Source organism: Solanum tuberosum, unplaced genomic scaffold (assembly GCF_000226075.1).
Source record: "Solanum tuberosum cultivar DM 1-3 516 R44 unplaced genomic scaffold, SolTub_3.0 scf00409, whole genome shotgun sequence".
Lineage (NCBI taxonomy): Eukaryota > Viridiplantae > Streptophyta > Magnoliopsida > Solanales > Solanaceae > Solanum > Solanum tuberosum.
This window is the reverse complement of record NW_006239346.1, coordinates 35,457-59,721: the sequence shown is the minus strand read 5'-3', so window position 1 is coordinate 59,721 and position 24,265 is coordinate 35,457. Positions and strand designations below refer to the sequence as shown.

General features: G+C 30.7%; 2 protein-coding genes and 1 pseudogene across 2 annotated transcripts; 2 read left to right on the top strand and 1 right to left on the bottom strand.

The window, feature by feature from the left end:
- Positions 1-6,643: 6,643 nt before the first annotated feature.
- Positions 6,644-8,341, top strand: LOC102605267 (uncharacterized acetyltransferase At3g50280). Its single transcript, XM_006362988.2, has one exon. It carries the CDS (start codon positions 6,734-6,736, stop codon positions 8,114-8,116), a length of 1,383 nt encoding a protein of 460 aa, XP_006363050.1. The 5' UTR covers positions 6,644-6,733; the 3' UTR covers positions 8,117-8,341.
- Positions 8,342-10,360: 2,019 nt separating this feature from the next.
- LOC102604925 (sulfoquinovosyl transferase SQD2-like) lies at positions 10,361-16,696 on the bottom strand. Its single transcript, XM_006362987.2, has 11 exons — positions 16,342-16,696; positions 14,729-14,795; positions 14,123-14,193; positions 13,821-13,938; positions 13,402-13,475; positions 13,093-13,148; positions 12,919-13,002; positions 12,650-12,737; positions 12,474-12,551; positions 12,159-12,215; positions 10,361-11,115 (listed from the first exon to the last, which is right to left on the bottom strand). The coding sequence occupies exons 1-11, from the start codon at positions 16,671-16,673 to the stop codon at positions 10,620-10,622; spliced, it is 1,521 nt and encodes a 506-aa protein (XP_006363049.1). The 5' UTR covers positions 16,674-16,696; the 3' UTR covers positions 10,361-10,619.
- A 6,380-nt stretch (positions 16,697-23,076) lies between these two features.
- Positions 23,077-24,265, top strand: part of LOC102592306 (desiccation-related protein PCC13-62-like) — a 2,832-nt pseudogene continuing 1,643 nt past the window's right edge.

Below are 24,265 nucleotides of genomic sequence, written 5' to 3'. Positions count from 1 at the left end.
ATATATGTATTTGCATGTGTATATACAATTTTCTCTCGCTTTATACAAACAGAAACACAATTTATACATTTTTGTTTGTATAAAGCGAGAGAGGCGAGCGACAGAGAGAGCGAGCGAGAGAGGGAGAGTGGCGAGCGAGAGTTTGAGGGAGAGAGGCGACTGGCAAACAGTTTGCTACAAGGCATAATTAAATCAAAGTGTGGTTATACCATTTAATTTGAATTAATAGTTTGCCATTATGTACAATTTTCCCTTTTTATTATTATTCATTGAATCTCATTAATTTAGGAGCTAATTAATTAGATATACCATCTAGTTTGTAATATTACGTGTTTTTTATTAGATTTTGATGCATTCAGATATGTTCACATACATACGTCAAAAGTTAAAAGAACATATTTTCGCTAAAAGTATGTTTGTGAAAAATATATTTATAGCATATTTGATCAAGTTTTTGAAAGGTCAAAAATATTATTTTAAGGAAGTGAAGTGTTTGGCCAAATTATTTTTGATAGACTAAAAAAATGTAATTTTCCCTTTAAAAAAAATACTGTTTTGAATTTTTAAAAGCATTTTGAGAAAAATATACTTAAACACACTTTTAAAAAACTTCATCAAATACTAATAATTATTGAAAAATGTTTTTAAAACTTATTGATCTTTTTTATAAATTAAAAAAAACACTTTTTAAAAAAAAATGGGGAAGGATATAAAATGCCTCTCAACTATTTGAATTGGTATAAAATTATCCGTCATCCACTTTTCAGCTTCCAAATATCTTTGACGTTAACCTTTTAACTTGAAAATACTCTTATTTCAAATTTGTCAATTTCTGAAATTCTGTCATTTTCTTTTGAAGGGGAAAATAGATTAAATAAAACAAAGGAAATTAAATAAATTAGATTAAAGAAGACACAAATTACAACAATTGGTGAAAGCTGACCTAAAACGTAAGAACAATCATCCATTAAAGAAAAAACAGATATACTTGCAAATCAATTCTACGATCCTGTTTGCAACAAATTTTAAATATATAAAAAATAAATCAATCGCAAACAAAATCTGTACAAAAAAAGAGAATGTTATTGATAAATAATCTACGTATAAATTTGTTCCTTGAAAAAATAATTTATACTTCTACGTTTTTTTCAGAAGCCAAGTTACAAATTTCTATTTTCACTTAACCAAAATAAACATTATCTGGAATCATAAAAAGAGCAAAATAAATAAATTAAAAACATCTTCGTACGAAGTGTTTACGTCAAACCAATAAATACATAAAATATACTTGAACATACACAACTATCAACTATATTGGTAAATTACCTTACTACTAATTTTTTGTAGATTTTTCTTAACATAGAAAATAAATCCCATCTAATCATATCTCTGTTTGTTTTTAAATAGTAAATTAGTTAGATGAAAAATTTATCTAAAGAAATTTCACTCTAAACTTTGGTTTAACTTTTTACTAATATAATACAAAGTGACTCAATCTCTTGGGACAACGTAATTTTTGTTTTCCTTTATTTTATTTATTTATTTGGGTGGGGGTGGGTTAAGAGGTGTAAATGATTTTTTTTTCAATAATTATCAACAATAATGATGACAATGATAAGGTTGATAATACACCTATTAATGATAGATTAATTAGTCATAATCTTGTACGTATATTATTAGTTGATTAGTCTGATACCAGACACAATTAGCAAAAGTTGATAAGAAGATATGATTGTGTCATTTGTGTGCTAATTAACAACTAATTTCCAAAGATTAAGCTTTTGTTTGGGCCTAATATGTCATTACAAAAGGGTCAATTAGTAAATTAAATTAATACCAATATACCCCACCTCTATCCTCAGATGCATGAACCAGGTTTTATTTTATTTAAAAAACATAATTAATAATCTTTTTCACTTGATTTTGTCATATATATATATATATCATTTTTATTACTATTTCCCAAGGGGTGGGGTGTTCATTCGATCCCTTTAGTAAAAAAGTTATACTTTATATTCGATTTTTTTTTAGTTTATAAATATGTATATAAATTTTGAATCTCCTAAACACACGACAAGAAGTTGATTTAATGAGTTTAAAATGAAAATTCACTTTGACGTTAAAAATTCAAATCCCAAGTACTATTTTTTTTTTTTTAATTAATCGTTATTTATAGAAAAAAGATTGAAAAAATCGATTCAAAATTGTATATTTATCTCTATTTGAAATATATCAGCCAAACTAGTAAGTGGATGATGATGCGGTGACACGTGGTGAGGATGATAGGGTACATTAAAGAGAAAATTGTATGAAATAGCAAATTATTAATTCAAATTAAATGTTATAGTCATAGTTTATTTTATTTGTAATTCGCAGTAAATATCCCATTTTTTTGTCATCTGATTCGGTATACAATTAGCCATTTATACATTTCGGTATAAAATGTATAAAATGCGTTTGTGTTTGTATAAAGCGAGAGAAAAATGTATATACAAATGCATATATTTTCGTCATGTACACTTATAATTATACAAATGCAGATCTTATTATACAAATTACAATGTATAAAGGAATTTATACAAAACTGAACAATTTGTATAAAATTGAATGTATCTAGTGAATTATACAAATCAAAAGCTCCATAGCAAACATAAAATTTGCTATGGAGCGCAATTATGCAAACTATAACTATAACATACAAATATGATTTTTATGTTTGCTATATGTGAAAGTTTCGTTATTTTTTGAATTAATTGTTACTTATTTTAAATTGAAAAAATTGATTCAAAATTGTATATTTGTCTCTATTTTTTCCAAATACTTATTTTTACTCATTAAGTAACAATAAGGGCATTTTGTTTATTTCACCTATTTTCTGAAAAAAGTGAATAAAAATTAGAATTTTTGATATTTTTCAAAATTTGAAACTTTTATGATCAAACACTGATTTTCAAATAATGAGATTTTTTTTCTCGAAAAAGCTTTAAAAAGTTCTTATGAAAAGTTGTTTAAAATTAAAACACCAAAGTGTTGAGATAATTATGGATAATAATGAATTGTGGCCGATCATATATTTCGACCAATCCCACAATGAAGGTGCCCTTTTGTCTTTTAATTAAAAAAATAAAATAGATTAATAGTGATGGGTCACAAAAACGTGGGGTAAAATGGGTACTATTAGATCCTCTAATTACTTTATTACAATAGGTAATTAAATATATTAATTAGATTATGGAGCCACATATACCCACCGTTCTATATATTATAATATTATAATAAATAACATTTCATAATGACGATCAAGTTAATTATGTTATATTATATATTTTCTTATAATAATATTTCTTTACAGAAAAGATAAATAAAATTTACAATGTTAAAAATAATTATCACTTTAGAATTTCAAAAATCAAAATTAGAAATTATTTTCAATTATATCTTAATATATTAAAGAATCAATTCTTTTTAATACTGCTCAATTCTTAAAAAATATTTAATAAATAGGAGTAATTAAGTAAAATACATCTTATATTTATAACTTTTCTAAATGGATGTGAAATGAGCTAAGACAACAGTTATAATAAAACAAAGAAAGTATGTAAGTATATAAGAGAGAAACTTGAATACATATGCTCAATATAAATTCGTATAGGCCAAGGAGAGGCTTGCTATCGTAATCCTTTCTCTCAATATATGTAAAGAAAAAGCGACGAACTCATTTTTGACTTTGCAAAAGACTTTTAGAAAAGAAAGAAAAAAAGTTAGTAGGAATATTATTTTAAGCACGTTTTCCTTAATGGACAAAAAAAAAAAGGTATGGCTTATAAGGAATTTCCGACCACCAAGGAGGAACACGAGTATTAGCCTTCTTGGAAATTGGTTAAAAACCCCAAAATGTGCAACATGTTATTTTAGTATTATTTTTTGTATCTTTGATTAGATGTTTGATAATTATTTTAAAATTTGATGAAATTTGAATTCTCATAAAAAAAAATCTCACATAAACGTTTGTATCTAGTAAATTTCGAATTAAAAATCTCTAGTTATTTGGTACTGACTGATATTTTCTCTCAACAATCAATTTTAGAGATAGAGGACCATATATCACATGAAAGGTTTAGCAGGCTAAGGTTGGCAACAAGTTAAATCATCTTTATGTCTGGTCAATATTAAAGTTCAATTAAGGCTAAACATACACATTTTAGGACTAACATGAATTAAACAAGTGTTGGGGATTGGCCAAATAATTTTTAACGGCAATATTTAGATTCCACGAGGTTTAAGAAATAATACAAGTTTGTGTGTACATCGTAGTTTTTGAAAAAGCAATCAAAAAGATTCTAAAGTATTTTTGAGATTAGGTATTATTTCCTTAATGATCATGGTACTAAATATTTCCTAGCATAATGTAATTTGATTTATAATGAGCATGATCTCTTACTATTAATCGAGAAAATCTTCATTTTGAAATTTGAATAACAATTGAATTAAAGCCGATCAAGATTTTTATCTTTTAGATGAACCAACAAAGTACATAGAGACTAAGTACCAAAATATATATTGTTCAAACAAAAGGAAAAATAAATTAGGGGAAAAGATAGAGGGCCTTCTTTCATTAGAACCATAAAATGGATATTGTCATCTTTTCAAAGAGAGACTTTGATACCCCTCTCTTTTTTGGTAGGACTCTTTTATCGTCCAAAAGGTCAGGTCTAACTCATAATGTGAAAAGACTACACGTTAGTTTTGAAAAGGCTATTTGATAGCCCGTGACTCACCTCTAGTTGTGGGCTCGAGGCTGATTGGAAGCAGACTAGGTTAGATTTGAGGTTGACTATTGATCTGCCTGAGGGGCAATTATGAGAGTGATCCAACTGTAAAGTGATTTGTTTTTTGGAGGGATGTTGCAGGTTATCAGGTTACAAAGCGATCTTTGGTTGTATCGATGCGATAACCGTCCATGTCATGTCGAGGACTACAATCCCAAGATTTTCTCGGGCTGAGGTGAGAGGAACCAACATCTCTTCGATTTTGCTTCAGCCACATATCGTAGTTTAGTTTGTCTATTTGTCAAGAGCGGATTTCACCTCATACAGATAGTCCTCCTCTTTTCAAATACCTAATAAAATATATTTGTGAAGTGGTAGAGTTACCTATCATAACTCAAATATTTAAACAAAATCTACAAGCAAGTTTAAAGGGTTATCAATGTAATTCAATCTATGAAAGCATATAAATTCAGAATTCAAAGTCAAAATTTAAATTTCATGAATTCTGAATTTAAGAATAACGATTATAAGTGATATGTCTAGATTCGAAATCTAATATTCATATATATTCAATAAACTTCCTGTAACAAATAACTTATGCAAACAAAACTTACTAAGTTCATCTAAACTTATAATCTGACTTCTGGAAGTATTTTTGTAATGTCCACATCCACCACATGACTCAAGATTTACTGACATAAAATTTTGAATCATCAGTTGAGGTAAAGAGCAAATTTGTGTCAGCCATAGATCACATGATGAAACTAGATGGAACTAGAAACTTGAACAACCTTGTCCACCCAATATGGGATGGGTCAGTGTAATAGAAAAAAAAAACCCATTCTTTGTGAAAGTTCCATGTAAAAAAATGTCTAGCACTTATTACTTCATCACTAATTTCCCAAGTTGTATTAGTGTACAAACTCCATAAACACCACAACTATGTCCTTGACACTCTTCATAATTTATTGTACTGTGTACTCATCATCAATGATTCAATACATGTGTGGGAGAGAGTAGACAAAGAAGGTTGGATGAGATTTCTCTGTGTGCAACGACATATTCAGAATTTAAAATTTATGAATTTTTATATTAAACTCAAGTTAATAAAATAGTACTTCATTTGTTTTAAAAAAAAATGACCTACCTTTTGGTCTGTTTAAAAAAGAATGACATCTTTTCTTTTTTTGTCAACAATTTAATTTCAATTTTTGACATGATATGTTTAAGATCACAAGATTAAAAAAAACATTTTAGTACATTTGACATAACTTTAATTTAGAACACAAGATTAATTTTTTTTATTTATTTATCTTAAACTCCATGTCAAATCAAACTATGAACTTCATTGCTTGTAACTAAAAAAACTTTATGATAATTCATTGTTAGTTAAGTAGGATTAGTGATGAATTCTGTTTTTTAGCTATAGAATTTGTCCCTTGCCAATTTCTGCATTTTAGTATATATATGTGGACAAAAACTACTTAATTCGTATGAAGTCATGAACTTAATCAGAAGATTTTGGATTTGAACTTCAAAAAATGTAGCTTTATAGAGAACTGTATTTGTTGGAATTCAAATTGATCATCATAACATGTGTTGTCTGATTCTACTGGTATCTCTTGCACTTAATTAAGTGGATAGTTAATCAGAAGATAACTTTAATTCACCCAACTAATAACTCATATATGACAATATTACATAATAAATTACTCTTCCAAGCATATAACTTCGAATATCAGATGATTTAAAAAGAGAAAATAGTTTTTAAATAAAAGAGGTCCAAAGGAGTCAAATTAAAAAGTCACTGACAACCAAAGTGCATGAACCCAAAATCCCAAAACTTCACTCCTAAAATACTCTATATATACCTTCCAACTGTCTTACTTCTTTCTCCATCTCCATCTCCATCTCCATTTCTTCCATTCATCTAAATCACCATAACTCCATCTCACCCTGCAACTATGCCTACATCTTCACTTTTTGTAGTTTCAAAATGCATAATTTACCCAGATCATCATCAATCTCTTAATAATACCTTAAAACTCTCTGTTTCTGATCTTCCTATGCTTTCTTGCCAATACATTCAAAAGGGTGTTTTGTTAACTCAATCTCCTTTTGAATCTTCAAATTCCCTTATTTCACATCTCAAAATTGCACTTTCTAAGACCCTTTCCCATTTCCCTCCACTCGCCGGCCGATTAATTACTGATTCCGATGGGTATGTTTACATCATCTGTAACGACGCTGGAGTTGATTTTGTACATACCAAAGCACCCCATCTCATGATTTCAACTCTTGTTCCACAAAATCAATCTGATATTCCCATTTATTTCAGAAAATTCTTCCAATTTGATAAAACCCTTAGTTATGCTGGCCATGATAAACCTTTAATGGCGATTCAGGTTACCGAACTAAACGACGGCGTCTTCATCGGGTGTACCATGAATCACGCCGTCGTTGATGGAACTTCGTTCTGGAATTTCTTCAATACTTTTGCCGAATTTTCAAAAGGGGAGAAGAAGATTACTAGGCAGCCGTGTTTTAGTCGTAAAACGGTATTTGATTCACCGGCGGTGCTTAAGTTCCCGGAAGGTGGACCGTCGGCGACTTTCTCCGGCGACGAGCCGTTGCGTGAGAAGATCTTCCATTTTAGCCGAGAAGCTATTTTGAAGCTCAAGCTCAGAGCTAACAAAACGGGAGTTAACGGTAAAACTAACGGAAAGATAACGCCAGTTAATGATGAGCTGGGTTTGAAAAACGGCGCGGGTGTGAAGAATTCGGCTTTGGAGATTTCGTCTTTCCAGTCGCTGAGTGCTCAGCTGTGGAAATCCGTGACGCGGGCTAGGAAATTGGAAGGGAACAAAACGACGACGTTTAGGATGGCGGTCAATTGCCGACATCGGTTGGAGCAACGGATGGATCCGCTCTATTTTGGGAACGGGATCCAAAGCATCCCAACCATTGCTTCGGTTAAGGAGTTGTTATCTAACGACTTGTATTGGAGTGCGAATCAGCTACATCAAAATGTAGTGGCGCACGGTGATGTCACCGTTCGTCAAGGTGTAAAGGATTGGGAAAGTAATCCTAGGTTATTTCCTTTAGGAAATTTTGATGGGGCAATGATTACTATGGGAAGTTCACCTAGGTTTCCAATGTACGATAATGATTTCGGGTGGGGCCGACCGGTCGCGGTCCGAAGTGGCATGGCTAATAAATTTGACGGTAAGATCTCCGCCTTCCCCGGACGAGAAGGAAATGGAACCGTTGATCTTGAAGTGGTTTTGGCACCCGAGACAATGGCGGGACTCGAAGACGACATGGAATTTATGCAATATGTTTCTTAATGGTGTGCAAAAAAAAATTGAGTTAAGGTGTTTAAAAGAAAAACTTGTAAGTTTATATACGGTGCAAGTTTAAATGGTCATTTCGCAATTATGTTTTATGTAACAAAATGTGTGAAGGTTTAAATTGAACAACACTTTTTCTAAGTAATGGAAAAAAAGGATCGAAATGTGCCCCACCGAAATGAAACTTGAAATCATGAAGGGCAAAAAGGTTTTTTAAAAAAATGTCCCCCCTTCTATTTTTAGTGGATTTATTCATGTGGTAATTGACCTATTTAAAGATAATGAATCATTAAGGTGAATTTATTTAATCTTTTGAGGGTTCCTTGTGTTTGTTTTTCATTTTCATGAATAAAGCTACAAAGGAAAAAATATTGAAGGGTCCAAAATAGAATATTGGTGCCCTTTACTGGTAAAAATAAAATGTGGGGTTAGGCTAGAATTAATGGTGCTTGATGACTCAAACCTCATTTGATAGCTGGTAAGAGCTATACAACTATTAGTAATATATATTGTTATAATCAAACGCTTACTATCATGTCAAAAGTTATAATTGATAGCAAAGATGTAACTTTATTTTTTAAATAAGTCCATCAAGCAAACGTTATATTGATTATTGATCATGACTCTAACTCGGGCTACCCAGCCTCTCACGGGCCTTGTCATAGGTAGGATATTGGCATTATCATAACATATAATAGTAATAAAGAAATCTATTCATTATTTTATAGAGAAATTTTCAGAAACAACTAACATTTGACTGTTATTAAGCCACCTTAACTACCGGTTCTATATTTACAATATGTCGTTATAATTTGAGTATACTATGTAGTGTATTAATTATATTCTTTGATGAATATAACTAACAATTATAAATACAAAATAAATAATTTGAGCAAATTGTACAGCAGGATCTTTTCAAATATGATAATTGAGTTTAAATCACTCCTTAAAGTATCCAAATCTTCTCAGGATCTTTTCAATTATGATAAATGAACTAAAAATACAAATATGATACTAATTGATAATTGATCTTTTCAAAATATGATAATTGGTATCTTTTCAAATATGATAATTGATCTGTCTCAAAAATGATGATTGATATAGGATAAATACAAATGCAAAACTTAAATGGTTACAATGATCTCTTTTTTAAAAATATAATTGATAGCATTTTAAAGATGCAAATATAAATGGTAACTTTTAATGATACATATTTTTGTCAATGATATAAATATAAATATTATCTTTCAATATACAAATATAATTATACAGAATATAAGGTTGAAGGTAGTGATGTATCTTCGAAAATACATACTGAAATAGGTGTCAAGACACTCTCGACATGCATATAAATACATATCATATACGTATTTTTATATATATATAAATACAAATCATTGTTAATGATACAAATACAAATGTACCTTTCAAAAATTCAAATACAATCACACTTAAAAAAGAAAAATACAAACACACATAAATTCAATATATTTGTATAAATTCATAATGAAGGCTAAAATACAAAAAATGAATAATAGAGAGAGAAAGAGAAATATCAAATAAGAGTGTGAGAATAGAAAGTGACGTGATATATGTCATATATTTCGAATTAAACATATTAATGGTAAATTTGCTATATAATTAAAAGATTAACTGTGAATCGTAACGTAATATTATAGTTGCATATCATATGTATTTAGCACATGTTTTGCTATGTTGCGTAGTTTTCTCGTAGTCGTAGGAATTAGTTATATAGGGTTTAGTTTCAAATATTGCTTATTTCACCTTCTATTTCGCATAAAAATAATATATAAATTTCCTCAAAATTGATACATGCATTAATTATGCAGATTTTTAAATTATAAATTAAATATTATATTAATTTTAAATTATTTATTTTCTAAACCAATTATCAAATATAATATTATTTATGCCAAATTTAATACCTCATAGCTCGTCTTTAAATCAACTACCAAAAATCCCATATATCTTACTTAGATTTTCAACTCTTTTTTTTTTTTACTTTAAAAGTAGCAAAACGCAAAAATGGTGCCACACAGTAATGTATTTCTAGACTCTATTTTTTGTTGTCCAATTTTATTAAAATATTTTAACTTCAATTACGAATAAAATTAAACCAACAAATTGACAAATATCACTTTTTTCTGAACAATGAATCAAACTCGAAAAGAACACAACTTATTAACATGATCACAAATTAAAAATATAATCAGTACATGATTTGATTCATTTTGAGAGTAGAATATGCAGCTCACTAAATTCAAATAAACCCTTCCATGTACATGAGTTCAATTTAAATACATAACATCACAACAGACCTAGTTTTGAAGTCTACATTGTACAATCAAATTGACAACAAAATATCATAATACATTTTCAGGTCAATATTCTACAAACACATCTTGATGCAAATCTATGAAGGATACACCTTACAAAAAGCATAAAAAACAAGCTCTATGCTTTCAGAGGAAAGGATCTATTACCTATACTCGACTTTTGGAGCTGCGAATATACGCTGAAACAACCATTGAAATGGTCTCAGGAATTGTGCTTTTTGCTTCCTCCAGAACCAAATGGCTGCACTGTACTGTTCGTTACGAATTGTTCTTGTTGCAGCCTTCCAGTCATATTTCTCCATTTCTACGCGTGCTGCTTTTCCCATGGTTTCTCTCAATTCAGTATCGCGCAAAAGAGGCACTAGTTTGCTCATGCAGTCGTCTAGGTCCCCAGGAGTAAACAGGTATCCAATCTTGCCCTGCTGATCATCAGGGATGATGTCTGGAACTCCCCCGGCACGGGCAGCCACTACAGGAAGTCCTGATGACATGGCCTCCAAAACGACGAGCCCCAATGTCTCTGACTCTGAAGGCATAAGAAAAACATCTCCACTGGCATATGCTTGGGAAAGCTCCTCCCCTAGTAATGTACCTGTGAACACGGCAGGCATGCCCTGAAACATTTTCTCCAACTCCTCCCTACAAGAATGAACAGAACGATAATTTTACAGCTATTCTATGAAACGAGCTTTGATGAACAAAAGAAGAACTGGTAGAAATTCTCATAGGTGAGGCAAATCAAACCTATTGCGCCTCATTATAATGTTGAGAAACCATGAAGCATTTTTCTCTAGGACACTTTTTAAAAACATTGAGGAAATTCATATCATAAATAGCAACATCTTCAAGGTATACACATTCTTGGTTAATTCCCCCCCCTTCGCCCCTTCTACACTTAATTCAAAACTTGCGGCATGCACCTACCACAAGTTCAGAGTTGTCCTACCTTTACCGTCAAACCAGAGCCCAGGGGGACATTTGACAATAGATTCTTTTAAGCAAACAGCCAAGTCTTATCAGAAAAAGCTGCTGGCATCGCATTGTAAGAGTCTCAGCAATATTTAATTACTATTCCTGCCAAGAAGGTAGATTATTCACTTTTGACAAGGAAAATACCAGAAAATGAAATTTCACCTATATAATGATCGCACATCAAGTATCTACAGAGGGCCAGTCAAAGTGACTGAATAATGTGCTGAAGTCTACTTCTTACTCGTGTTATCTATCGCATCCAATTAATTAACACATGTAATCCTTAACAAACTGAGAAATCCCAACCAATTAACCCAAAAGTGACATATACTAGTTGCTGTACCATTATAAATTGAGGAATCCCCTATACGTTAAAAACTTAAAATATTACTATCAGATTTTTGACACAGGAAGTTTCAGGTACGATTTTTACGGTAAGCATGCCATTTCTAAAAATTGGAAGTCTCCTTTGAATTTTTTACCGCACAACCTAAGTAACCATTCTGGCGATACTATTAAGAACAGGTAAATAACCCCTGAAGGGTCCAACACGTCTTGGCATGCTCTAAAACTGTCATCCACACAAATTCGTAGACTGAACATTGATTATGGTACAAGAAACAAGATTTGGTGACTTTCTTTGCAAAGAACACAAAACATTCCGGCTTATGTTCCAGAAATAAAGAAGCCAAACAATCATCGTAACTCACCTGTATGGCCCATCTCCAATAAAAGCTATCCGAGCACCTGGAAGTCTATCCATGACCCTGTTTCAAAACCATTCGCAAATGTCATGTGCAAGTTATCGACATATTAACTTGACAAGCACATAATTTGCTTGATACAATATATTGCCCAAAAATTGCAAGTACATTTCCCCCATATTGATGAAGGACGATTATTTTGTAATGCTGCCCTGAGATGAATTTAAATGGTGAACATGAACAGTGAGGAATCATTTAGACAATTGTTTGAGACTGAGGCGTAATAATCGTTGTTCTATACTATTGAAGGAAGAGTTGTACCTTTTGAGGAAATCCAAACTCTTCTCAACTCCAATTCGTCCAACATGGACTATCAATGGTTTATCAGGTTCTCCATCACTTATTGTGAATAACAGCAGGAGAAAAGAAGAAAGAATAATCAGCACATACTAATGATTGCTTCATACTGGATCAAATTTTCAGATAAAAGATCCTACCTTAGTCTCACTCGCATTTCATGAGACCGATATTGGGGGTGGAAGCTCACTGAATCAACACCCTTGTTCCACACACGTATTTTGTTTGCTGACAATGAAAGAAAAAGAGTGACCAACTTGTATGCTTTAATAGGTAAAGCATCTGAATCCAGCAAAACAATAGCTTTGACAGAACAGAGAAGATGGATATTTTCTTTTTCTTTATCCGATCATTAATAACAAAATCATTATTGGAGAGCCATTGACTAGTTCAAGTTTCTTCCTATTACCTGATGTTACCTTATAAGCTTCCAGATCCTTTGCGATAGCAGCAGATGGCACTAGAGTAAGATCAGCTGCTCTATGTAGAAACTCTGGTGAGCAGTAAATGTATCTTAATTATTATCAAGAAGCGGAGAAGTAAGAGAACAGCTAACTGATAAGATGTTTCTCAACTGACATACTTATAACTAGCCACATTGGTTGAACCAGCCAACTAAAGGTGTATCTCGGTATGTACCTAAAGAACAAGAATGAGGATCAGAGTACTAATACAGAGAGAAAAGAAATGTGAACAGGATCAAAGTAAAGCCCTCCAGTGATATAGTGTGAATATTTCTAGAAGAAGCTTCAGAGACTTATTGCTTGGTATTCTCCATCAGGAAGATCAATGTCAGATAAAACTTATGTTTCATGGTTAATGTTGTATATCTAAGTTATCAATTTTCCGACGTGGATTTGAGCTAAGAACCAGAAGGAATGAGCGAACTTACACTGGCACATGTGTATGATAAGACATTACAATTGGCACCGATAGAAGTTTTGCGATGATAAGAGCACCAAATACCTAGAACATGGAAAAAAGTTATTAAAGACAGGAAGCTACAAACAACAACAACATACCTAGTGTAGTCCCACAAAGTGGGGTCTGGGGAGGGTAAAATGTACGCAAACCTTACCCCTACCTCAGAGGTAGAGAGGTTGTTTCCAGTAGATCCTCGGCTCAAGGAAAACGAAGTATCGGAAGTACAAGAAACAATATATAATAAAAAAAATAGCAGATACTAACTAAACAGAAACCACAACAAACAATACGATAATTGAGGTACAAGACACAACATATAGTAACAAAAATCGAAGGAAAACAACAAGAACATAACTGAAATAAGGAAAAGAGCAACTGAAAACTTACCATTATACCAGGAGATGATGCATGTATGATATCAGGCTTGAACTGTGCTACCTCTGAGATAATTCTAGGGCTGAGAGCAAGTGAGAGAGGTACTTTTGCGTAGCAGGGGCAGGGAAAACTGCAAAGAAAGGAAAAACATCAAGAAGAAGCTTTCTTAGGGGATAAGAAAAGCTCCATATATTGACAATCTTTTCATAATCATGGAGTCCCCAACCTCAACTGTTCGATGGTAACATAGGAAAATGAGTGAGTTAATTATTTAAACAAGGAAAGGGAAAACTAGTAAAGATAACAGTTGCAACCTCCGTGATCCTATCAACTTTGCCCCATAAAATTCTTCGGGTACTCCTTCATGTGTTGTCACAACCATAACCTGTATCACAAATACACAAAGATCTGTTCAGCAGTTGATCATCAGGAGTGAATCACCTTTGCTTATGCCATAAATACTGCTCCACTTAATAGACTACATGAACTATGCCTAGGGGTATATTTATGACAATGGATACCTCTAAGCTATATTACTATTAAAATAAAGATTTGCTTCAATATGTATAGAAACAGCATATCAAAATTGCTTGACATTACTAGGAATCTACCTGCCAAGGTAGCGGTAAGGTTTGTGTACACTCTACCCTCCCCACCCTAGACAACACTTGTGGGACTATACTGCGTATATTGTTGTAAAATTGCTTGACATTGGTTCAGGTGAAAGAAAATAGAAACAGTCTACGAATATTAAATTCTTTATTGATATAATATCATAAAATATTCATTGGGTTTATTAATATCAACATGGCAATTACACAAGTAGATCATTACGCTATTATCATGTCATTCAGGCCCTACCAAAAGAACACAAGCAGACATCATAAACTAACAACATCATTGTCAGACATAGAAAATACCTCATCCCCCATTTCTCGGAGGTACTTTATAAAATTTTGGAACCTGTTCTTATATCCAGAAACATACCTGTATCACACAAAAGGAAAACGATGGTTATCATCAATAATAAGAAAATTCAAGAACAAACATAATCATGCATAAATCTTGATCATAGAATTAGAAAAATTCAGTATAGAGTTAATTTTCTAAAACTAGAATCTTTCTTGTCTAAAGGCATATTCGCATATGCAAATGTCAATGTAAAGGTAAAATTTTACTACTGGAGAGGACAGTGGAGACTCTTAGAGAAGGATCTCTCCCCAACCCCAACCCCACCTAAATGAAAAAAAAAAAAACTAAAGGATGAAAGAAGTGTCACTTTTAAGGACTATGAACTAGAAGGAGGAATTCACTCAAGTCTATCCAAGGTTGAAGGTTATCTATTTTGAACAAAAAATCATTCCAGAATATGACGTTTGATATTTTGCAAATCTCATGAGGATCCCTCTAAGTTGAGTAAGCTTAAGGAACCATGCAGGGACAGTGAAGAGCTAAAATGTGGCGAAAAGCAATTAGCTTCAAGTAGTTTAGCGGTAATGAGCATGATGAGCACTAGAAAGTGAATTGTACCTAAGAAGTATTTGTTCATAAGAAGAAATGAGAAAGAAAATACTGCATTATGATCCATCAACACCACATTGCAGAATAAAATTGATACTTGATAAACACAATGGCAATCAACTTAGTTAAAATAACACAGGAATTCCAATACGATGAGCATATGATACAAAATATCACAAAGTAAGAAGAGTTGAATGCAAAATGCAAAGCAGAGTAGTGGCGCTTCCCTAAAATGCAACTCACATAAGATAATTAACAAAGCTGTTCATCGTAGGAGGAACAGATGGTTAGTAATCAACTCATAAGCTGTAATATCTGGTAGCACACATGAATACACACCTATGTAATTACAAATAAAAAAAAAAAAAAGATATTCCTTGTAATTAATGCTTACATTGAGGAAACATATGGTCAGCAGATATGACTACACTTCCACATAAAAGCAGAGTAATGAAATAATAATAAGGCATCATACATAAACATACACTCAAAACTTGACCTCAGTTGACAAGTAAAAACTCCAACTTTTAGTTTGCACATCTAGACACCTCAACTTCATTAGTTGAACACTCCAACTTACAAAATCATCACCTAAGACATCTCCAAATTTATGTGTCATGTCAGCATCTGGTGTCCACGAGACACAATGGGACGAGTTGGAGTATTTAGTTGTCAGTTGAGACCGAATTGAGGTGTCTGACCAAGTTTGAGTGTCCGTTTATGTATTATGCCTAGTAATAATATAAGCATAATACCCAACATCCAAAAGTTTCTCTAGTTCATAGTCATAGAGCTCATAAACATTTCAAAAGAAAGGGATCTAGTGGATCACATATAACAAAAGTCAAACATATCAAACATAAAGAATCAAGAAACAAAAGTTTACTAGCAAATGCATCTAAAGCCAACAACTTTCCTATTTGGGTAGTAATTAAAAATTATACTAGTGAATCTTACACACACAAAAACATAATCAATAATTGGGATATAACTAATTTAAGTATTTACTCACGAAAAAGGAGAAGGCTCAACAAAGAGAGCAATACGCCTAGGCTCTTTCATCTCAGATTCAAGTAAAAGAGGAGGATACTCTTCTTCCTCTTCATCTCTGTACTCAGTAATTGTCATCTTACTACTAATTAAAGCTCTTTTCTTGAAGGGTTTTCTTCTAAAACTCTTTTCACACTGTAAAAAAGTGATCTTTTTGGAAATTAATCGAATGGGGTTTGTTCTTGAAGTAGAAAAGCAAGAAACTTTATCAAAACTAGAGGTGAAAAAGGAACAAGAGAAAAATGGTTGTAAGGAATCAGAGGGTATAAAGAGAGAAGAAGTAAAGCTGGACATGTTAAGAGTTGTCTAAATGATGTTTTATAATATACTTAAGGTGGGAGAGATTTTTTTATTTTTATTTTTGGGGGTGTTGTGGGATGGGGTATTGTTTTTCACGTGATGTCTGGTATTAACATTATAGTCCAAAAAGTAGCATAATAAGGAGGTAAAGTGCTTTTTAACAAGAACGATTTTGAAGGGAAAGATCGAATTTACATAGTAAAGTATCACATTAAGGAATAAAACGCTCTATAATAAAAATGATTTTATATGAATATTTGAATTAAAATGTATTCTCCAACTAAATTCGAATTCGCGACAATAAAATTGAGGAGCCATTGAGAAGAAGACTCTAAGGGATATTCTTTTTTAAGTGTAAATGTGGAATAATTGGAAACTATGAATTAGCATATGCTTATTTTGAACCACAAATATGGAGCCTTCATTCATTAGATGCTATTTTCTATGTGGGGTATGATTTCATTTCTTATATATATTATATAAAATGTTGAAGCATGTGAAATTGAATATCTGGCATTTAATGGAAAATTTGTATTTTTGTGTGGCGGAGAGATTTGATTCCGTAATTTTAATTTTATGTCTTTTATATAAGAAGGTTTTTTTCTTACATAAGAAAAATCTTTATTTCTCTAAGTAGGAAATGTACAACTTCCATTTTTCTTTATTTCAATTTAAATTGTTGATCATAATAGATCATTTCCTATGTATGGTTGTGTGCTTTTGAGTTTCAATATTGAAGATATTGAAAGCATATGCTATATGCTATATAGGATTCTATCAATAAAAAATTATGTATAAAATTTATTTAAAAAGTATATAATCAAAAATAAATTTATAAAGGGTACAAAATCAATTGATTTCCACCTCAGAGTCTCTTTTCTCATGTTATTAATATTTTGTATAATAGAAGAAAGGGAAATTGAAAACTTCTAATGTCTTTTTGTGTATATTATTTAGTTTTTGCGTTGATATTTCTTTCTCCAAAAGATACTATATGTGTAGAGAGAGACACATAAAGAGTATCTAGTTTAAGCCATAGTCGAAATTTTCACTACTCTATGGATATTTTTAATATGGAGAAACACGCTTTTTTTATGTTTGATTGATCAAAAGTTTTAATTATTTTTTTTTTACTAAAATGATTTTTTTAAAATTTTAAAAATTATTCCGTGATATAAATAAATTTCAAATACATGCTCTCTATGTCACATTTGTTTTTATTACTAATATATTTGCAACTTAATTCTCCTCATTATATATATGTGTGTGTGTGTGTGTGTTTGAGACTTAGGAAGCCTAGTATCCTAAGTAGATGATTCTTAAAGGAGATGGCTTGTATTTTATGTTTGTTCTTTCTTGTCAACGTTTTAGGTCATATTATTGTTAAAGAGCACACATTCATGACTCTTTTTTTCCCTCATAAATTGCAATTAATATGTTTTTAATTTTATTTTCAATTAATAAAATTAAGATAGTTTAGGGACTCTTGTTTTGTTTTGTTTTTATTTTTCACTCGACGTTTGATATCTAGTTTGGATCCCAACTTTCCAAATTTGTTGTGTAGGGGTCCCTTCGGGAGGAAACACTTCCACCAAGAATTTTTTCATATCTAGAGCTCGAACTCGAGGGACTCTTGTATTCAGCCCCTAGTGCATTTACCTCATCTCTTCAATTGAGATTATCTTACTTATGGACTAGGGAGTAAAGTAACTTTTTGCAAGTTTCTTCATATCAAAATGTATTGAACTAGAATGAATAAAATGTCAATTTCTATAAAATAAAATAAAAAGAAGAAGAAAAAATCTATTCAGATCAACTAAGTGTTTAAATCTTAATAAACACAAATATATTAAGTTTGAATTATTCAAATTCAAACATCCATTAAATGAAAATAAATGAGACTTAAGTTTCCTAACGAAAACAAATTGTATGGACACCTATAATTGTATGTACATCTACTTTAATTATTGATTTCTATTCCCATTATGGTCTATACATAAACAAGCGGGGTCCACTTAGAAAATATCTTTCTTCTAAAATAATGGTCCTCCCCCTCTTCCCACTCCGCTTGAAGAAGATATCTCATATTAGACGCGAATTTAAAATTTAGGCATAATTTTAAGTTGCAAAATTTTAATACCAAATTTACTATACTCCTAAAATTATGAATCTAATGCTTAATATACATTGAGTGTATAATTCTTACACATCTATCTCTAAATTAGTATAAATCGTATCGAGATCACTTAAAAATGTTATACAAGTCCATTATTGTTTACCTCTAACAAATGAATGTATCATATATCTATATTTTCTATATACATTTTGGATTGACAATTAACCATAGTTAAGTAATATGTATTCACATTTATATTTATCATTAGTCAAAACAAACTTGTGTGATTTTATCTTTGCATAAATAGGAGGTAATTAGTAACTGATCGATAATAATCTTGTTCAATTTTTGTTTCTCCATTTGTCTGCTTTCCACTTTCAAACTCTTCTAGTTGATTAAATTGCAACTTTTACTTATCATTCATGCTAGATACGGGAGTGTCCATGTTAACACTAACTCAATATATGTTTTTTTTTTCAAGCTATGCTCTTTACATTTTAAAGTTGTTCTTATTGTGATTTGCTGTACTTTTTACATTATTCTCAAATAATATATATTATTACCTCTATCTCAATCAATTTATGTGGTAACGATTGAATTTCGAGAGTCAAACAATTATATTATAAGTAAAATAATTTATAAAAAATAAATTAAAATATTCAATGTCATAATTTTGAAATCGTGAATAAAACACTTATAGTTGAGAAATAATTCAAGATGATATCAAAAATTAAATTAATAAAATAATCAATGATGTGGATCAAGACTTGAACGGAAGACCTCCCAGGCACCCACCCAATAATAAAAGACTCAAACACCAAAACAAGTTACTCTATACATTAGAAGATAAAACTAAGACCATGAAAGATATAGGTGAAGCAGCTAAATTGTTGTTTCTTATATAAGAAAATATATGCGAATCATGATAATACAATATGAAATTATATTTTTATTATAAATCGCGATGAGATGCAATTTCAGAATTTATGTTTGCTCTGGTATTATATTGAAGTGTTCGACCATTTCATTTAAAAATTTAAGTTAATAAAAAATAAATACTTTTATTTGCTTAATTATATTTTCAACACTGACATTCTTCTAGATTATTTTTTTCTACTTAAGTTAACTTCTTTTTAGGATAAACCATAAGCGTTCATTGTTCACTTATTACCCATTACTAAACTTAATTGATTTAATAAAGGAAGGTTAAAGTACTTATTTTCAACTTGCTTCTTGATTAAAACATTGACTTCGAAAATTATTCTCTTATATCTAAAAAATGATAACGTCTAATTAAAAGACACTTTTCTTAAGAAAGAAATTGTGTGACGATGAAGCTTTAGAATAATCATGACTTAGCTTATGTAATGTTCCATCCGATTCATTTTATTTATCACATTTTTATTTTATACGTTCCTTAAGAAATTAAATATTTTAATTAATCATTATATCTTTATTTATTATTAATTATTAGAATGTTAATCTTTTTTTCAATAAATATTCTCTTTATTTATGTGTACTTCACTTAGGTTTTCTGTGTATTAATCAAAATTTATTACTTTCAAGAATAATTATAAATCAAGGGCAAAATGAGAAAAATATACTTAACTATATCATAATTTTCTAAAATGACAATTAATTTAAACCATCTATTTTTAATAAAAAAGAACACGTGAAATGAACCAAAGGGAATAATACTAAATAACTTTAAAATACAATAATCTAACTTTAGCATGAGTAAAAATATTCCATAGTATATCCTTTAGATATTTAATTAGTTTGGAACATGTCATTCTCATAAGCAATTTATAAGACGGAAATTAGTCTGACATCATTACTAATTATATTTAACTATTCATAATCAGTTTGTGTAATTTAGGATTTAAAGATTTTGTCTATCATTTACAAGGTGATAAATGCAGTTTAGTTTTAAAATAATTATTGGTCTTATAAACCCAAACCCTCTCATGTGTTGTTTGCCTTCTTTTTGGAATATATGTTCTGTATTTCTTTGAATAAAAGGGACAACTAACTTTACTGTCAATCCGGAAAAGGTATAGTTGAATTTATACGTGAAATTAAAATATATTTGATTGAAGTAAAGAATAATAAATAAATATAGTATGTGTTGGCCTAATTCCGATGATATCCTGTACATATGCCCGATATGCTCTATTTCGATTCGAATGATTACAATGCGATGGTGTAGCTTTTTTTTCCTTTTTTCGAGACGAAAGAGATCGATTTTCAAGACTTTATCCTTAGTCTCATTTAGAGCACGTTGTTATAGCCTTAATTTTGAAAGGAAAATAATTAATTATCTTTTCAAAACTAATTTCTTATAAATTGACCTTTGAAAAAGTCGCCACTCATTTTTTTTTGAAAAAGAAATAATTAAGAGATTTTTTTTTTTAATCTAAAAGACCTAGCAAACAATATAATAATGATAATAACAAAAGCAAATAAATCAACTCGAGTTTGAGCCTTGACCGAATTCTTCTACTACTATTCCTGTGGATATTTTTGGGCTTTTAGTCTATTTTAGCTTCTGTTTGGACTTTTGGCCCATAATATTAGCTTTCATTAGAAAAGTTGACAATTGAGGTTTTTTTCTCTATGATATATGAAATTTATATCTCAAACAACGGTGTCATCAATAAATAACATGCTCCAAAACATCTCTCTTTAAATATATCGCGTCAATACATCCATCGTCAAAGCAAATAAAAACGGGCTAAAAAGCCTATCTCTAATACAAGCCCATCACAAATGAAAAGTGACCCGACTCTCTCACCAGGTCTTAACTCCACCATACATGTCTTTGATTGTCTTAATATACATGATTGGGGCATCTCTAGTTTCCAAACATGCCTCTAGAACCTCTTTCGAAACTATGTTGTTAACTTTTTTTTTAAGTTAATGAACATCACAATGCATATCCCTCTTCCTTTCCGTATACTGCTTGACTAATCTCCTCATAAGAATGACTTTCATAGTTAACCGTCCAGACATGAAACCAAACTGATTCTCAAAAATAGACATCCTCATCTCCACCAACCTCTCCCAAACTTTCATAGTACGACTCATTAACTTAAAATGAAAGTATTTTCTATAGTTAAACTCAAGGGATTTGGTGGGTTAGTTGAACTTCCAACCATAGCCTTATTTTTGCAAACATTTCTTCCTTCTATAAATGGCCATGGGACAAATGCATCATCTTAATGGAAAAAAAGGGTGTCTTTATTCATCTTCAAGATGAAATTAGGTGTTAAATCTTTTTCTTTAACCATTTATGAATTTATCATTTTAAATATTTTATAATGTGATTCAGAACACACATTGCAAAAAGAGAGAAAAAAAAAACTCCTCCAAAAAGGAGTAATTGCTTCGAATTGGTCTAAATACATGACACATGTTAGTACACTACAAAATATTAGCATTATGATGTTACACATATGGGTCAATTTTATTTTATTTTATTTTAACATAAATGAAAAATAGATGCATAAGCATACGAGTGCGGAGTCAGATAGGGCCGAGCGGAATCTTTTGAGTCTCGTTAACAAAAAAATTATATTGTATATACATGATTAAAATTATTTTTTATGCATATATATTTTGTAACTCCTTGATAAAAATTCATCATACTATATGGAGTAGAAGAAAAGGAGCAAGTGGCCTTCTAATAAAAGTTGTGATTACAGCTTTTTACCCAAACTTGAGCGTCAAAAACAATAGGACTGAATTTGCTATTAAAATTAAACTCATCTTAATTAAATATTTAGACATATTTAATGAATTTTCTAATACATATATAAAATCAAAATAAAAGTTAATGGGTTCGTAAATGAGTTTTCTACGCTTCTTTTCGTATTTGGATAATATTGGTCTTATTAATTTCCTTATGTACCCAAAAAAGGAAAGGAAAACTAATTTCCAACTTGTACTTTGAAAAGTGTACAAGAATGAGACCACAAAATTAGTGAAATACAATCTTTTCAATTGAAATTAATGAATTCATTCAGAAACAGTTAATATTCTATATGGTTGTTACGTAACAAATTTGACCTGCAAAACTAATAAGCTTTGTAATAGAATTTTTCCAATTAAGTTTTTTTTAAAAATGTCCGGATCAGCTTTCGCATGCCTTGACTAATTTCACGAGATACCTATCACCTTCCACCAGCAACATGTATCAAGTAACTCTGTCCACCATCCCTAGGAAAAAGGCAGTTATAAATACTTTGTGTAATCAAAATTGGAGTATCAATACTCAAAGAAATGGCTTTTATTTCAACCTTTGTCATTTCCATGTTATTTAGTCAATTAGTTTTTGTGTGTCATTGCAATCCAACTTGTAAATTAGAATACCCAATAGATGAAATCCCAGTGTACAAAGAAGACAGATACTATGTGCATTTTGCACAAAACTTGGAGTTTTTGGAAGCAGAATATTTTCTATGGTCTTCCTATGGATATGGTCTTTGATGTAATGGAACCATGTTTAACCAAGGGAGGACCCCCTCCGATTGGTGGCCAAAAGGCAAATCTTGATCCATTCACACTCAATATTATCAAGGAATTTGCCAATGAAGAAATTGGTCATCTAAGGTACTCCTTAATTCCATTTTAATTGATGTGTTTTTAGTTATTTTTCAAAAAGTATTTTATTTTCTACGGAAAAGGGGAATCTTGTGTTCCAATAGAACGAAAGTACTGATGTGGATTACTCAAGAATCGAAGTTGATTTGCTTTATAAAAAGGAGATATCAATGAACTTTTACGAAATGGTTTTACGGGATTCAGTCAATTATTTTGATCGTGGAATATCATTGAGAAATAGAAATTCGGGTTATCAAAGGATTTACTATGATTATTTCTAGAATGGAATGAGTCAATCATAGTAATTTATTTGGTTGGTAAACTGAATTTTCACCTTGTTGTTGAGGGTTTAATTCCCTCCATTTTTCCTTCTTCTATCCCCCTTTTTTTTTTGTTTTTTTTAGAAAAGGAGAATATTATCTTTTACTATGATTTTTTCAAGAGCAATGGATTAAAAAAAAAAACTTAAACTATCATATTTTTGCGAGTTTCATAAATCAACTATCCATTATTTCGTTTACCTATCTAAACTATCACTTTCTTTGTATTAAAATACATCTCGATGTTGATTTGGCTTACACACGCTTGTTGTAGATTGGGAACACATATTTGACCAACTCAACATCGTGAGGTGTATTTTAATACAAAATGAGTGATAGTTAAGGTAGGTTAAAAGGAAGTTTTGACCATTACCTCTTTTTAAAAATATTTTGAATAATTAACTATTCTGACTTATAGTAATTTTTATATAATTTCTACCAATATACAATAAATTTTATTTCACAAAAACTAAAGTTATTATGTTTGAATTCACGTCAAACATTAATTTGTTTGACTCCCGTGCTCCTAATCAAGCAATATATATATA